The sequence below is a fragment of the Leguminivora glycinivorella genome, chromosome 10, assembly GCF_023078275.1.
Source record: "Leguminivora glycinivorella isolate SPB_JAAS2020 chromosome 10, LegGlyc_1.1, whole genome shotgun sequence".
Classification (NCBI taxonomy): Eukaryota; Metazoa; Arthropoda; class Insecta; order Lepidoptera; family Tortricidae; genus Leguminivora; species Leguminivora glycinivorella.
Genome location: NC_062980.1, coordinates 7,729,277 through 7,744,693, shown reverse-complemented (window position 1 = coordinate 7,744,693; position 15,417 = coordinate 7,729,277). Strand labels below are relative to the sequence as shown.

Below are 15,417 nucleotides of genomic sequence, written 5' to 3'. Positions count from 1 at the left end.
GATTTTATAATACTACAATTTATGCCTATTACCGATGGTACGATCAGATAACCCTCGGTAATAGAATATATAAGAATCTATTACCGATCCATGCAATATTTGTTTGGGTCGGTAATGGGTTCCTATAGAAGTATCTATTACCGAGCGACATATTAGTCTTGTATCAAAATATGACATTTAGTGTACCGTAAGTACAGATTTCTTAGGTGAAACTGAGTCTTCTGTGGGTATTCATAAAGGAGGATAGTATAGGTATATGTATTTGTCATAATTTGTATATTCAACCGTCGGTATTAAGCTCCGAATTTTGAGATGGGTTTCTATTTACCGATGGCAGAAAAACACTGTCATTCGCCTCGGTAATGAAATCTCAATTCGCGGTAATAGAACTGCAACCTGTTCATTACCACGGTAATAGAAAATTTAGGTATGTTGGCTTCAAAAATCATTTTATGACATATAATAAACTAAAATGATCCTAAAACTCTTCAAAACTAATAGTTCAATAAATACTCTTCCATAAAAAAAATATTTGTGGTCGCTAATGAGCTTTGATACCCTTAATTTTTTGGTATCTTTTGAAATCTGCCTTAAGTACCACGTTAATAGGCGCCATTACCTTATCAGGAATTCTGGATCTGTTCGTGAAGTATATATATCAGCATTAAGCATATTATAACTAACGCTACTGTCGCGTATTAATTACAATACTTACTTGTAAAAAGTACGAAGATCCAATGGCGAGGCCTATGCCAACACATGCCAATGATATGTGAGATACGTTTTTTAACATGAGACCTGGATCTGGATTGGATAATGACTGTAACCATAAAAGTAAAATACAGCCTCAGTTCGACAACTGAATATAATTGTGATTGCATTGAAGGTATAATATTTACCCCGAATAACTGGCCAAAAGCCAGAACAGCTAGAGGTAATGTGAATCCCACAATAAAACCACAGATGCATCCGACTAATATCCACTTCCATTCCGGTGCGTTAAGCGCTAGGGCATTTCTATAACTTACTCGTTTTACTTCCTTCTCTTCTTCTTGAGATAACTGAAAAACATTAAAATCAATGAAGTGCAGTATGCTGTTATTTCAAGGATAGGTACGAGTATAATGTAAAATGAAACACGACTTAGGTGGAATCAATAGCAATTTATTCGCTTACCATCCATGGATACAAACTTCTTTCCAACTAACTCTACTTTACCGCTGCCATAGATTAAATAAGTATAATAGTTAACAAAGGTAAAAGGTAATAAAAAATGTATAAACCATTGTTGAATTTCATCACAAGTCGCCGGCAGAACCTGACCAGAATAGAAGATTTATAGTCTGGAAAAACCAAGTTTCTTTCTAATCTCTGTTTATGTATGAAATTCCCTGGCTAAATTATAAATACGTTTATAAAAATACGTACGTACAGCTGGTGTACCATCCGGAATATCATGTTCACTTATAGATATGTCCTTGTGCACAGATCCAGCATCTGGAATTAAAAAAAAATGCAACACAGTCGAAGCATGCAACTGCCATTAATATCGGTGGCGATGACATTGGTAAGTGTTGTCGTAAAATGTTTTCAATTTTACCAATAAAATCTGGCTCCTGAAGCTTCACCATTTCGTAATAGATCCCTTTCTTGGCGACCAATTCCGTGTGGCTTCCTTCTTCAGCAATGACTCCGTCTTTTATCACACAGATTAAATTCGCGTTCCTGATCGTCGATAACCGGTGAGCTACGATTACGGTTGTTCGTCCTTTTGAAGCCTGAGAATACGAGAGTTTATAGAACTTATTATTCCATGGAGATGGAATTTAAAGGAGACAAAGGTAATCTACGGATTAATTCGATCTTTTAAAATGTGACCCCGCGATGCTGCAAGACCTCGAACCCCGCAGGTCACAGACAGGATCTAAAAGTACTCACCTTTTCCAAAGCCAGTTGAACCTCCAATTCTGAAGCCATGTCAAGCGCGCTGGTGGCTTCATCCAGAAGCAAGATGCTAGGGTTGCGCACTAGAGCACGGGCGATGGCTATGCGCTGCTTCTGGCCTCCTGACATGGAGACACCTCGCTCTCCGACGAGCGTGTCGTAACCCTATTGGTACGTTAAATTACGGTTAAACATCTCAGTAGGTGCAAGTTTAGTTTAGTTTCTGCCGCTGGTAGCAGAGAGCAAAGATGATAAGCTGACTGGGGCGTCGTTGTAGAATGTTTGCGATCCAATGGGTGGAATAGAAAGAGCCGGGAGCTCACAATGGAAAGGGCGGGAATGGGCGGTGAGAATACAATAAGTTTACAAGGTGTATAAACCCAACTACGTTAGAGAAAAGTTCCGCGTTGTCCTGCTCGGCAGTATGTCAGGCTTCTTTGAGTCGGATGTTCTAGTTCTTGCCCAAACACTACACTCAAGTCTCTCAAGGCGCTAAGTTTGTGGTGTAATAAACCTAGGTAAAACTTTAAAAGCTGACATTGAAAGTTACCATAGGTAATTTGATTATGAAATGATGCGCGTTCGCCTGCTCAGCGGCCGCTCGTATGTCGGCGTTGGAGGCGTCCTCCCGGCCGTAGCGGATATTCTCGCGGACAGTCGTGTTGAACAGCACAGGCTCCTGCCCCACCAGACCGATTTGTGCGCGCAACCACCGCACTGATAGATTGCGAACGTCGTGCCCGTCCATGCGCACCTGGAACGAGATGTGTTTTCATAGGAGGCGATTACAAGCTGTCTCAATTTACTAACTGACAAAAGAAATGACGCAATACGTTGTAGATGTAGGTAGTCGAGAAATATTATAGTGCAGAGAGCCCGGCTGGAAGCACGCGGATTGTTGATCACGTGTTGTGTTTATATTCAGCCCAGTGCCCTGAAGCCGCAGTACGTTAAAGAAACAGGTACTTTGTGCGGAAAGAGAAGAAATGTGGAATGTTGGTTCTCATTAACCAATGCATTCTATGACTCTTTCCGCATATACGTACCTACTCAAGAGAACGTGATGTAGTCATGCTAGTAATAAATAAATAACATAGATTAGAGGATTAGAAGAAGAAGGAACGTTGGATGAGGCCTTCACGTGCTGTACACTTCACGTGGCTTTATTGTAGTCATGAAATTTTCTTAAAACCAATGATACCTATTACTGATATTAGGATACTTACGCTGCCTGCATCGACATCATAGAATCTGGTTAAAAGTTGTATGATGGAGGATTTTCCACAACCAGAGTGCCCCACGAGCGCCACTGACTGCCCTCGCTTTATACTTAAGTTGATGTTTTTAAGGACCTGTTACAAAACAATAGTAGATTAGTATCTATAAGAGGAACGGACTAAAAATCCTGGTTTAAACTTTCACAATTATTTGCACATTGCAAAATTTACAACTTTAAAATCAGGAATTAATTGCGTATAATTACGTTTTTAAACTGACCTTACTTATTTAATCGTATGGCATGAAAATAGGCAAATAACAAGTTTTATACAATAAAACCAGTCAAAAAGAATACAAATATAAAAGCTATAGGTCAACATTTAGACAATTGAGCCACTCTGCAGCGTCTGGTGTGAGTTTATTATTATTATTATTATTTATAGGTAGTTGCAGTAGGTCTTCTCTAGCCCCGGTGTATGAGTGCAGAGGGCAGCGGTCAATGATGTGGTCCATGATTTGGATCGCGCCGCATTCGCACAAGGCTGAATCCTTCCATTCCCACTTGTGCAAGGTATAATTGCAACGACTATGGCCCGTTCTGAGTCTGTTAAGACGGCCCCATAGTTTTCGGGGAAGGTCAAACCCTGGGAGCTGGAGTGTGGGGTCCACGATTCCTGAACATGAGTCCGCAGCGGTCCATTCTTCTTTCCTTACTGACCTCCAACGTTATTTCGAAACGTTGGAGGTTAGTTTACGTAGTTACAACAATGCAGAATTACGCGATGACTCGATTTTTCCCGAAAGTTTTATAAATATGACAACATTTTTCCAAGTATCTATAACCGATGATAGAATATCGTCACAATACTTAAACATAACAATATTTTATGTGTATCATTCATAATGACTAAAAGATACCGACATTATTGTGCACCTATTAGTAAGTGGAGGCCCGTGCTTGCAGCTATATACCTATATAGGTAGCGGCAACGATAAACAGCATCTAGAACCTGACCTGACTAGCGTAGTAGATAAATACACAAACTAACCATTACATCCGGTCTTGTAGGATAATTGAACATAACATTTTTGAGGTCTATATTGCCTTGAAAACTCAAAGGTTTCAGTCCCGTCTCCTTATAAGGATTTATACTGGGCGTGTTGTCTATGAGGCGGAAGATTTGGGCGGCCGCGCCGCAGGCAGACCCGAAGGTGTTAGCCACGGAACCCGCCATCCCACAATATTGTAAACCATGTACAACGCCAAAAAATACCTGAAAATAAAACACGTATGAAAATACCTATCACCATTCCAAATAGTTTTTGTTCTGGAATGAATCATAGTTAGCCTTATAGTCTACTAGCTTATGCCCGCGGCTTCGCACGCGTTAGAAAGAGACAAAAAGTAGCCTATGTCACTCTCCAATCTCTCCATCCCTTCAACTATCTCCACTTAAAAAATTACGTCAATTCGTCGCCCCATTTGGCCGTGAAAGACTGACAAAGAAACAGACACACACACTTTCCCATTTATAATATTAGTATGGATTTTCACAATGGCAAACCTATCAGGCGCTTTTATAATGTAAGTACTAATTTGTCATTCAACAAAAAAGTCCCATTATTTTATATTATTTAGACCCCGTTTGATCAATTCTAAGATATCATTGTAGGGGTAATCCCGATCTTCAAAGGTGATGTTTTTAGTTGAAAATCCTACCGGCTGCGCCATATAAGAATATTCTAATGCTATGCTGGAATCATATCAGATACCCTCTTGTGGCGGGCTAATAATTTCACCACCCCTTTTCCTCCCGGGGGTGTCGTAGTCGACACTCCCGAAGTCGACTCTGGGATTTGGGTCTAAATGTGATTTTATGGGCTAACAACCAGTCACTGCGATATCACAATTTTAATTTCTTTCAACCAGTTAATTTGCTAAGAGTGTTACTGAAACTTAAGCAGATAATTGTGCTCTGCCTAACCTTATGGGAATACAGGCATGAATACTTACAGAGAACATGACATGGGCATCATACGACTGAGGCTCGTTGATCATGAGATAAGCGCCAAAGTAAAAGGACAAGCCGTAGGAGCAAAACGTTCCTAAAGTCAGTAAGCTCATCGCTAGTCCCGACAAAATATCTGAAAAGTAATTCAAAATTCTGTGGCCCTAGTGAAAAAGGGTATAACTCAAATTGACTCGGTGAAAAAGGTCACAAGTCCGAGATGGGACTTGTGCCCTTTTTCACCGAGTCAATTTGAGTTATACCCTTTTTCACTAGGGCCACAGAATTGTACCTTATGATATCTTCAGTGCCCAACAAGTCGAAATACTATTTTTGGCTTGGACGACGATGTAAGGAAATCTCGTTTTGTCTTGTTTCCTCATATTATAATTTTTACAAAATAATTTAAAAAAACCGCCGCTTTTGGGGTTCTGGTGAAAGGTATTATTTTACCTAATAATTTTTAAGAAAAAAAAACCGCCTTCCTTTGGGGTTCTGGTGATAAATACTTTCAAATGTTGGATTATGTTATCAATTCGTCTGTATATTTTTTAAAGTTTGTTATTCGATATCTCCGTCATTTCTGAACCAATTTTGAAATTTGGATGATTCTGAAGTACTTAAAGATGATAATGATTATCAAAACGGAACTCTAACCAGGGGCGGCTCACTCTTCATTAGCAGTTCCACTGCACCAAATGTCACTGTTCTGGACGTAAGTGCATGCTGTTCTTATAAAAATACCAAAGTCACTATAAGTGTGCCGTTCAGATTTGAGGAGTTCCATTCTGACCATCATCAGGAGTTCCACTGCACCAAATGTCACTGTTCCGTACGTAAATGCATGCTGTTCCTTTAAAAACACAAAAATCACCATATGTAATAATATGTATGCCTTTCAGATTTGAGGAGTTCCCTCAATTTCTCCAGGATACCATCATCAGAACTGGGTTCTGAGAAAAATGGGACCAATCTGTATGCATATACATTCAATCAAAAAAAAATTTTTCAAAATCGGTCCAGAAACGACGAAGATATCGAGGAACAAACATTAAAAAAAATAAAAAAAATACAGACGAATTGAGAACCCCTTCCTTTGAGATTTGGAAGGCGGTTAAAAAGAGGCACTCACAGTAATATTATGTAAACTGTAAACTTGCGAATTGAATAAATAATTGTTCATTCTTCATTCTTTTTACATGTGTAGGTATTTAAAAAAAATCTAAATCGGTCCAGTAACGACGGAAATATCGTGGAACAAACATAAAAAAAAAAACAAAAAAAATACAGACGTATTGAGAATCCCCTTCCTTGAGATTTGGGGCGGCGGTTAAAAAATAAGTTTTTAAGTAACCTTTCTTTATACGAATTTGTCGTGCTTTAGCAAGAGGCTCCTTATATCTCTCGATTTCCTTTTCCTGCCCATTGTACGCATACACGGTACGGACTGAACTGATCACTTCTTCGGCAATGGCGCTTGCTCGACCGCTCTCAACTGTTTCTTTCTTGACCAATCGGTTTGCTATCTAAAATGTATACAGTGTGTTGGCATTTCTACGTCAAGATCATTCATAAATTAAACAAAATAAATAAACATACATACAATCACGCCTGTATCGCATAAAAGGGTAGGCAGAGCACATGAACTACTCAAGTTTCAGTGCCACTCTTGGCAAAAAGAGGTTGAAAGAAAACTAAAATTGTGACATTGCAGTGACAGGTTGCCAGCCTCTCGCCTACGCCACAATTTTAACCCATATCCGACAGTCGGCTTCTACGACACCCACGGGAAGAAAGGGGGTGGTGAAATTCTAAACCCGGCACCACACGGGCACCCGGCACCACACGGGCAACCCGGCACCACACGGGCATGGGCAAAATAAATAAAATAAATAAATATGCCGTGTAAATATGCTGTAAATAGTTTTGTAAATATGAATGTTTTAATTTAGGTAACAAGCAAATTTATGATTTGCATGCCATAGGGGTCAACGCACTGATACTATGTATATATTTCCACCATTATATTATGATGTACGTGCGTTTAAGCGAACAAAAGTTTTGAACTTTTGAAATTAAGTACTTAGTGGTGACGAGTAAGGGTGTCAGAGCTCAAGCTTAGGTTTAAACGCGTAAACTAAATCATCAACGAAACAGTTTATGCAGAGGTCCTGGATTCGTCAAAACCGAACTACAAGTAGAACAAAAAAGTACTTAAAAGGAAATAATTCACTTTTTTCAACTACATACTTTCTATTGCTCGTATATTAGCATTAATAATAGGACGTAGGTACGAAGTACATACCATACCAGACACCAAAAGCAAGAGCAATGTTACGGGGGCCATTATGAGGCAAAGGAGCGTGAGTTTCCATCCCTTGAGGAACGCCATGACGAAGGCGCTCATGGAGCCAGTCATGTTGTACACGAAGGTTGATACCTTAAGACCGATGCCATCCTCTAGTTTCAGAATATCACTGAAAATATTATAAATAGTTTCACGGATTGGGAATGCAGTAACTTTACTATGAGAGTAGGTATCTGTCATCCTACTTTGATATTTTCTACTATATTGGAGCATCATCAAGATAGCTTATCTTTTTGTCAATAAGTCTTGGCAAATCGTCACAATAACTAAGGTAACTATTTTTACCCCTCTGTTATTTCGGTCAGGAGTGTAAAGGTTTTAAAATATCAACTTACTCTGCCATTTTCGAAGCAAAGTCCCCTGTCTGTTGCTGGTCGAAATAGGCCATATCCTGGTGCATTGCGGCTCTTAAATACGCTTGCTTTATCTGATAGATCTGTCGAATTAATAGAATGCGGTATAGACGCCGATCGAAACGCAGCGCTGCCTGGTTCTATCGCGTCAATATGGAAGAGACATAGAGATAGATAGCTACGTAACGATATTACCTATGTAAGCGTTTGTGCATTTGGCTACGTACCCAGATCTGCTAAAGTGCATCAGACTACAAAAGCTTTTTCCCCTCACTAGCTCGGAAACACGTGTTTTGTCCTTTAATACCAGCGGGTAAAAACGCATTTTATCCACTAGTGGGTAAAGTAATTTGACCTTGAATGAAGTCAAATTAGCTGCTTTAAAATTGATAAAAGTAGGTGAATCTAGTAATAAAGATGATTTACCACCTGTGGAACTACTGGAAGCAGTGATAAACGCATTTTTTGCGTCGTAATTCCTCGCTATAGTGAGGGGAAAAGATTTGTGTTACACTCGGGTGCAAATGTATTTTACTTCTCGTGTGTTGAAAAACGAGCAAGTGAAAGGATTCTATAGCTGAACCACGAGCGAAGCGAGTGGTTCGAGAATAGAATCCAGAATTCCACACTCGGCGTTAAAATACCTACAACTTTGCCCCCTTGTATAACAAATAACTATTAAATAGATTTACATACATACATACATACATACAATCACGCCTGTATCCCATGGAGGGGTAGGCAGAGCACATGAAACTACTCAAGTTTCAGTGCCACTTTTGGCAAATAAGGGGTTGACAGAAAACGAAACTGTGACATTGCAGTGACAGGTTGCCAGCCTCTCGCCTACGCCACAATTTAACCCATATCCCACAGTCGCCTTCTACGACACCCACGGGAAGAAAGGGGGTGGTAAAATTCTTAACCCGTCACCACACGGGCATTAAATAGATTTGGTGACTAAAATGACTCTCAATACCAGTAATATATCATGTAACAATAGTTAGGTAAGCGTAACGACCCGATGATTGATTTGAGTTTAGCCCTTTTGAGCTCCGATCTGTCGGTTTTTTAAGATATAGACATAAGATATAGATATAGATATAGATTTTTAGGGTATAGACATTTATTACCTACCAAGCGAGATTGTTTTGTCAGTAACTTACCTGATTTATGGCAGCAATCTCAACAAAAGCCGTGCCAACATACAAAGAAACGACTACTGTGACACCTATCAATGAGTACTGAAGTCCAAATTTATGAAGGGCTTCCAAAAACTTGGCATTGTCAATAGGCTTGGACAGTAGTATATTCTTCTCATGTTCTACCATTACGTTAAAGATGCCGGCCACCGTAATAATGGAAAATGGCAACATTAGTCCTGCTACAACGCTGCCAATAGCAGACAAGCTTATCAGTATCCTATCGGTGGTTGTTGCAAACCTGTACTGAAATCGAAAAGTTTATTGATAATGATAACACCATTGTATACTGAGCAAACAGGTCCTACTTAGTCAATATTAGAGACGAATAATTGGCCAAGAGGGGCAAGAGATTGGTAAGGAATTTGGAACTGCGAACGAAGTAAAGCCTGGCACCCACTTGGTAAGTGTTCTCTACAAGCAACTAAGCCTTATATATTTTTTGCCTCGGAAATCGATCCTTTAGCAGTACACGGTTAACTACTATTGTGCATATTTGTGAGAGTGTTTAGTAAAACGTCCCACTGTCGGTTATCATTAAGGCGAGATTTACTTGTATCTTTATATGAATAAACTGACAAAGCGTCTTTATAGCAAACGACAAAGTGGGACGTTTACCCGTGCACACTCACATTTATGCTAGCACTGTCACAACCGCAAACATCTAACCAATCACTTTCTTTGACCGGACCTATGAACAAATATGGATGGGAAACAGGTGACTCTCCTTTCGTTTGAGACTTGTGGATACAAGGTTCCATATAGAGGGTTGAATGAATCAAACTTGTAATTATAAGGTAGGTAAATGACATTGTATTATGACTCAACCTCGTACCGTAGATCAATCTGTAACTCGGCATACTTATTATAGCGATTATTATACGAGTTTGAGTGGTAATAAGACCGAGCATAGTTATACATGGTCGAGTCGAGTCACACAACCAGCCATAGTGACGTTTAAGAGTGATAATTTACTTACTTGAATAGTAATAGCTTAAATAGTAACTTACCAATTTACAGTACGATACATTGGGAACTTTCCCTTTTCTGCTGTACTGTCCTGGGCCATACTACCTAATATTACTGTAATCCCAGTAGGTACTTAATAATCACTTATTCGTGGAATGCCATAATATAACATGATGTAGTACATATAAACATGTAGAAAATGTTTGTAATACCAAACTGTAGATAAAACTTAAAAGAATATACAACTTAATTTGAAATGATAACACTTCCAAATTTTCTATCGGATTGAATATTTAGATTTAATACTCTCGCATTTCCTACGGATCTAAATGTTAGAATATACATATTTCACTACGATATTATAATCTCCATATACGATATAATTTACAGATAGATAGGAAAAATAACAATGTCATTAATTGACAAGTCACAATACCATTCACAGGAGTTCGATCAAGTTCGATGCTTTAAACGCGTATAAGACCTCTTTTCAGATAACTTAATTACCAATTGATTATTTTTAAATTAAAGGAAAAATGGAAAAATTCACACCTCTGGCAGGACTCGAACCTGCGACCTTTAAAAATATGTAATATCGCTCGCAGACGTTTCTGCATGATAAAAAACAAATTTACCAATTGATTACCAAGTACTTATGCCAAGGACAAAGCCAAGGACCATAATAATACCAGGGTGGCTAGCCGAATGGCACAATCGCTCACGAAACGCTCACGAAACGAAGCGCTAGTAGATATCTATCTCTATCGCGCTTGCGTATTGGCGCGACAGAGTTTGGCGTCGGAGAAATGCCAATTCGGCTACGGGGCCAGGGTGGCTAGCCGAATGGCACAATCGCTCACGAAACGCTCACGAAACGAAGCGCTATCTATCTCTATCGCGCTTGCGTATTGGCGCGACAGAGCCAGCGGCGTATCGCTTTCGTTTGGCGTCGGAGAAATGCCATTCGGCTACGGGGCCGAGATAGACAAATCCCACACAAAAAAGCGTACCCCTGAAATGTATGGACCTTTTAGGCTCAAAACTAGATGGCGCTGTTTCGCAACCTGGAAGTGGCCAAAATCATATTTTCCCCAAATAATTTTGCGTGTTTTTATGTTTTATAAGAACAAATGACATACTTATTTCTTTATTTTTAAATCATGATATTATTTTTTGAAAAAAAAAAAATGTAGGCATCATCAGTGCAGTTATGATTAGAGATGGGCCGAATATTCGGTAAATATTCGGTATTCGGCATATTCGGCAAGATTTTCAATATTCGTATTCGGCCGAATAATTCGGTTGCATTGCCGAATATTTACCGAATAAACAAAGTAAATTAACTAATGAAGATCTCACGTATTCCATTAGATAATAAGCTCCTATTTTAGTAGCTTTTCAAGGAACTGCCAAAGAGAGAAATAAACCTATGCGTCAAAATATAAATACAATTGTTATGTAAAAAACTTTAAAAAACCGTATTTTAAGAGTTGAAAAGAGTTCAGAGTTGTTTTAACTAAGTTTTAGTTAACAACTAAATCATATAGAAACATAGTTGTAGTATCATATGTAACCATTATCAATAATTTATAGTTTTAATGAATATCCTCTTTAAAAATATGGCGTAACCGAATATTCGGCCGAATGTTCGGTTCGGTAAGAGCTAAACCGAATGTTCGGCCGAATATTCGTATTCGGCAAAGTCCATATTCGGCCCATCTCTAGTTATGATAGTATTTAATAGATGGCGCTAAAAAATCGAGGTACGATTCTTAGTATGAATCAAGGATAATTTATATAGGATTTACAATCTCCATACTAAGAATCGTACGTCATTTTTATAGCGCCACCTATTAAATACTATCATAACTACACTGATGATGCCTACAATTTTTTTTTAAATCTGTATTGACATTATATCATGATATTAAAATAAAGAAGCAAGTCATTTATTCTTATACAAAATAAAAACACGCAAAAATATTTTGGGAAAATATGATTTCGGCCACTTCCAGGCTGCGAACAGCGCCATCTAGTTTTAAACCTGAAAGGCCCATACATTTCAGGGGTACCTACGCTTTTTTGTATGGGCTTTGTCTGTCCCGTGGTACATGGTCCTTTGGTATGAATGAAGTATGTAAATCCTATATAAATAATCCTTGGTATGATGATTGTAAATCCATACTAATATTATAAATGGGAAAGTGTGTGTGTGTCTGTTTGTTTGTCTTTCACGGCAAAACGGAGATAGTTGAAGGGATGGAGAGTGACATAGGCTATTACTTTTTGTCTCTTTCTAACGTTAGCGAAGCCGCGGGTAGAAGCTAGTCCTATATAAATAATCCTTGGTTGTATCCATAAAAGTCATCATCATCAGCCTATGGCAGTCCACTGCTGGACATAGGCCTCCCCAATTTCACGCCACCGTTTCCGATCTTCGGCTGCTCGCATCCAGCTGCTGCCAGCCATCCTGCGCAAATCGTCGCTCCACCTTGCCTGAGGCCGTCCTACACTAGTACACTACGCTTGCCGAGACGCGGTCTCCACTCAAGAACTCGAATAAGAATGAGAATCCATAAAAGTAGGATGAGCATAATTTTTAAGAAAAAAAAACCGCCGCCTTTGGGGTTCTGGTGAAAGCTACTTGCGAATGTTGGATTATGTAGAAATGTGTAGGTACTTTTTAAAACTGCTTTAATACTTTAATTATTTGATGGCAACACAAATGAATATACGTATACCGTTAAGGTTTGAGGAGTTTCCTCAACAATTCCTCATGAATCCGATTATAAGAAATCGAAGCTACTTAAACAAAATTTGACTTGAAAACTCAATGTTCTTATTAACAAACATAACTAAATAAATGTCACTGTTCAGAACTTAAAACTTAAACCACCTAGTTCTGACCATCACCAGCAGTTCCACTGAATCAAATCTCACTGTTCTGGACGTAAGTGCATGCTGTTCTTATAGAAATACCAAAGTCACTATAAGCGTGCCGTTCAGATTTGAGGAGTTCCGTTCTGACCATCATCAGCAGTTCCACTGCACCAACCTGCACTGTCACTGTTCCGTACGTTAATGCATGCTGTTCCTTAAAAAACACAAAAATCACCATATGTGTGCCTTTCAGATTTGAGGAGTTCCCTCGATTTCTCCAGGATCCCATCATCAGAACTGGGTTCTGAGAAAAATGGGACCAATCTGTATGTATGCATATACATTCAATAAAAAAAAATCTAAATCGGTCCAGCAATGACGGTGATATCGTGGAACAAACATAAAAAAAAATAATAAAAAAAAACATACAGATGAATTGAGAACCACCTTCCTTGAGAGATTTGAGGAGGCGGTTAAAAATGCTCCTCCCCGATTTTTAAAACCCTGTCACATTTAATACAAAAATAGAGGGTATGTACATACTTAATCAATTAAATAAGCTGTGTACATAAAACTTAACGATTTGCTAACTCAATGTCATAGGTAAATTGTAGGTACTGTAGGTAGGTACTGTACCTATAGGGAAAAATTACCCACTTGTAACCTCCAATCATTGTAATTATAACCGTCGTAAAACTTGTTAATAAAATTTTATAGCCTATTCGTGGGAATCTAATGATGACCAACAGGGTGCGTAGCCGAATGGCACAAACGCTCACGAAACGAAACGCTCAATATCTATCTCTATAGCCAGACTAGCTTTCGGCGTTTCGTTTTCGTTTCGCGTCGCAGAAATGCCATTCGGCTACGGCACCAGGCACCTGGCCCCGTAGCAGAAAGGTAGTCTGGCTCTGTCACGCCAATACGCAAGAGCGATAGAGATAGATAGCTACGAAAGAAATATTATCGTGAGCGTTTCGTGAGCTTTGTGCATTCGGCTACGCACACAGTACAGAACAACACAAGTACCTAGACTATTATTAATTACTGATATATTACATTGCTGCAACAAGGTATTAGCTATATTTTGTAATCACAAAATTTATCATTTATTGAGTCAAATACATAATATTATTGGTGTTAATGATATAAAATGTAACATAAATTAAATCTATACAAAATAAATAAGGTAGGTTAGGACCTAAAGGAGTGTAGGCACTAAAACTAAAATATTCCTCCCTGGATCGTACCCGGCTCAAAAGTCCCCATTATTCCCGCTGCATTACCCCGCTGGACGGCAATGGAGACCTGTTGGACCAGATACGACCCAGAACGAGGATCGCAGCCCCTCTCCCGCAAACGACGCCCTAACTTTTAACTTCTGATTAGCAGAAACGTCTGCAATCGATGCCACTAGGCTTAGAATAAATTTAAAAGTGGAAAATGTCTGCCTTGGGTGAGACTTGAACTCACGGCCTCTGGATCGATACTCCAGCGCTCTGCCAACTGAGCCACCAAGACTTCAACCGACCCAGCAAAATTTTCCACTACTAAGGTCAATGGGACCCGTAGCGACATCTACTCCGTAGCGACTCCGGTTGCCGTTTAAGTATAACACTCTTACGGTAGATGTCGCTACGGGTCCCATTGACCTTAGTAGTGGAAAATTTTGCTGGCTCGGTTGAAGTCTTGGTGGCTCAGTTGGCAGAGCGCTGGAGTATCGATCCAGAGGCCGTGAGTTCAAGTCTCACCCAAGGCAGACATTTTCCACTTTTAAATTTATTCTAAGCCTAGACGCCCTAACTCTTTGAAAAAGGAGCGAGCCTCTGAGCCCCAAGGCCCCGCCGTCTCAATCGCCACCGGCACAAAGTCGTAAGCCGACTCCAACGCGGAGTACTTTGCGTGCTTAGCCTTTGCCGCTGATTACTGATGTTATCTGAATATGTTATAACATATTTTTTCTTTACAGCAAAGAAATACAAAGACTTATGCGAAGCTTCATATTGGAATGCTAAATGCATGTACGACACTTTAATTTTCCTTAGATAGCTCAAAAATAATTTTTCCCCTCACTAGCTCAGAAACACGTGTTTTGTCCTTTAATACCAGCGGGTAAAAACGCATTTTATCCACTAGTGAGTAAAGTAATTTGACCTTGAATAAAGTCAAATTAACTGCTTTAAAAGTGATAAAAGTATGTGAATCTAGTAATAAAGATGATTTACCACCTGTGGAACTACTGGAAGCAGTAATAAACGCATTTTTTGCGTTGTGGTTTCCTCGCTATAGTGAAGGGAAAAGTTTTGTGTTACACTCGGGTGCAAATGTATTTTACTTCTCGTGTGTTGAAAAACTCGCAAGTTCAGGATTCTATTCTCGAACCACTCGCTTCGCTCGTGGTTCAACTATAGAATCCTTTCACTTGCTCGTTTTTCAATTCCACACTCGGCGTTAAAATACAACTTTGCCCCCTT

At 39.3% G+C, this 15,417-nt stretch overlaps 1 protein-coding gene and 1 non-coding gene across 2 annotated transcripts in view; one reads left to right on the top strand and one right to left on the bottom strand.

The window, feature by feature from the left end:
- The window catches only part of LOC125230350, a 38,291-nt gene extending 28,077 nt beyond the window's left edge, over window positions 1–10,214 (bottom strand). The window contains 14 exon segments of the mRNA XM_048135486.1: window positions 716–820; window positions 900–1,061; window positions 1,433–1,497; window positions 1,601–1,778; window positions 1,939–2,109; window positions 2,495–2,698; window positions 3,171–3,296; window positions 4,212–4,436; window positions 5,177–5,307; window positions 6,526–6,697; window positions 7,477–7,648; window positions 7,875–7,975; window positions 9,059–9,340; window positions 10,105–10,214. Coding sequence (XP_047991443.1) covers window positions 716–820; window positions 900–1,061; window positions 1,433–1,497; window positions 1,601–1,778; window positions 1,939–2,109; window positions 2,495–2,698; window positions 3,171–3,296; window positions 4,212–4,436; window positions 5,177–5,307; window positions 6,526–6,697; window positions 7,477–7,648; window positions 7,875–7,975; window positions 9,059–9,268 — 2,022 coding nt within the window. The 5' untranslated portion in view covers window positions 9,269–9,340; window positions 10,105–10,214.
- Window positions 10,215–14,629: 4,415 nt separating this feature from the next.
- Trnad-auc lies at window positions 14,630–14,702 on the top strand. The gene has a single exon. It is a non-coding gene; the product is annotated as a tRNA-Asp (tRNA).
- The last annotated feature ends 715 nt before the right edge of the window (window positions 14,703–15,417 follow it).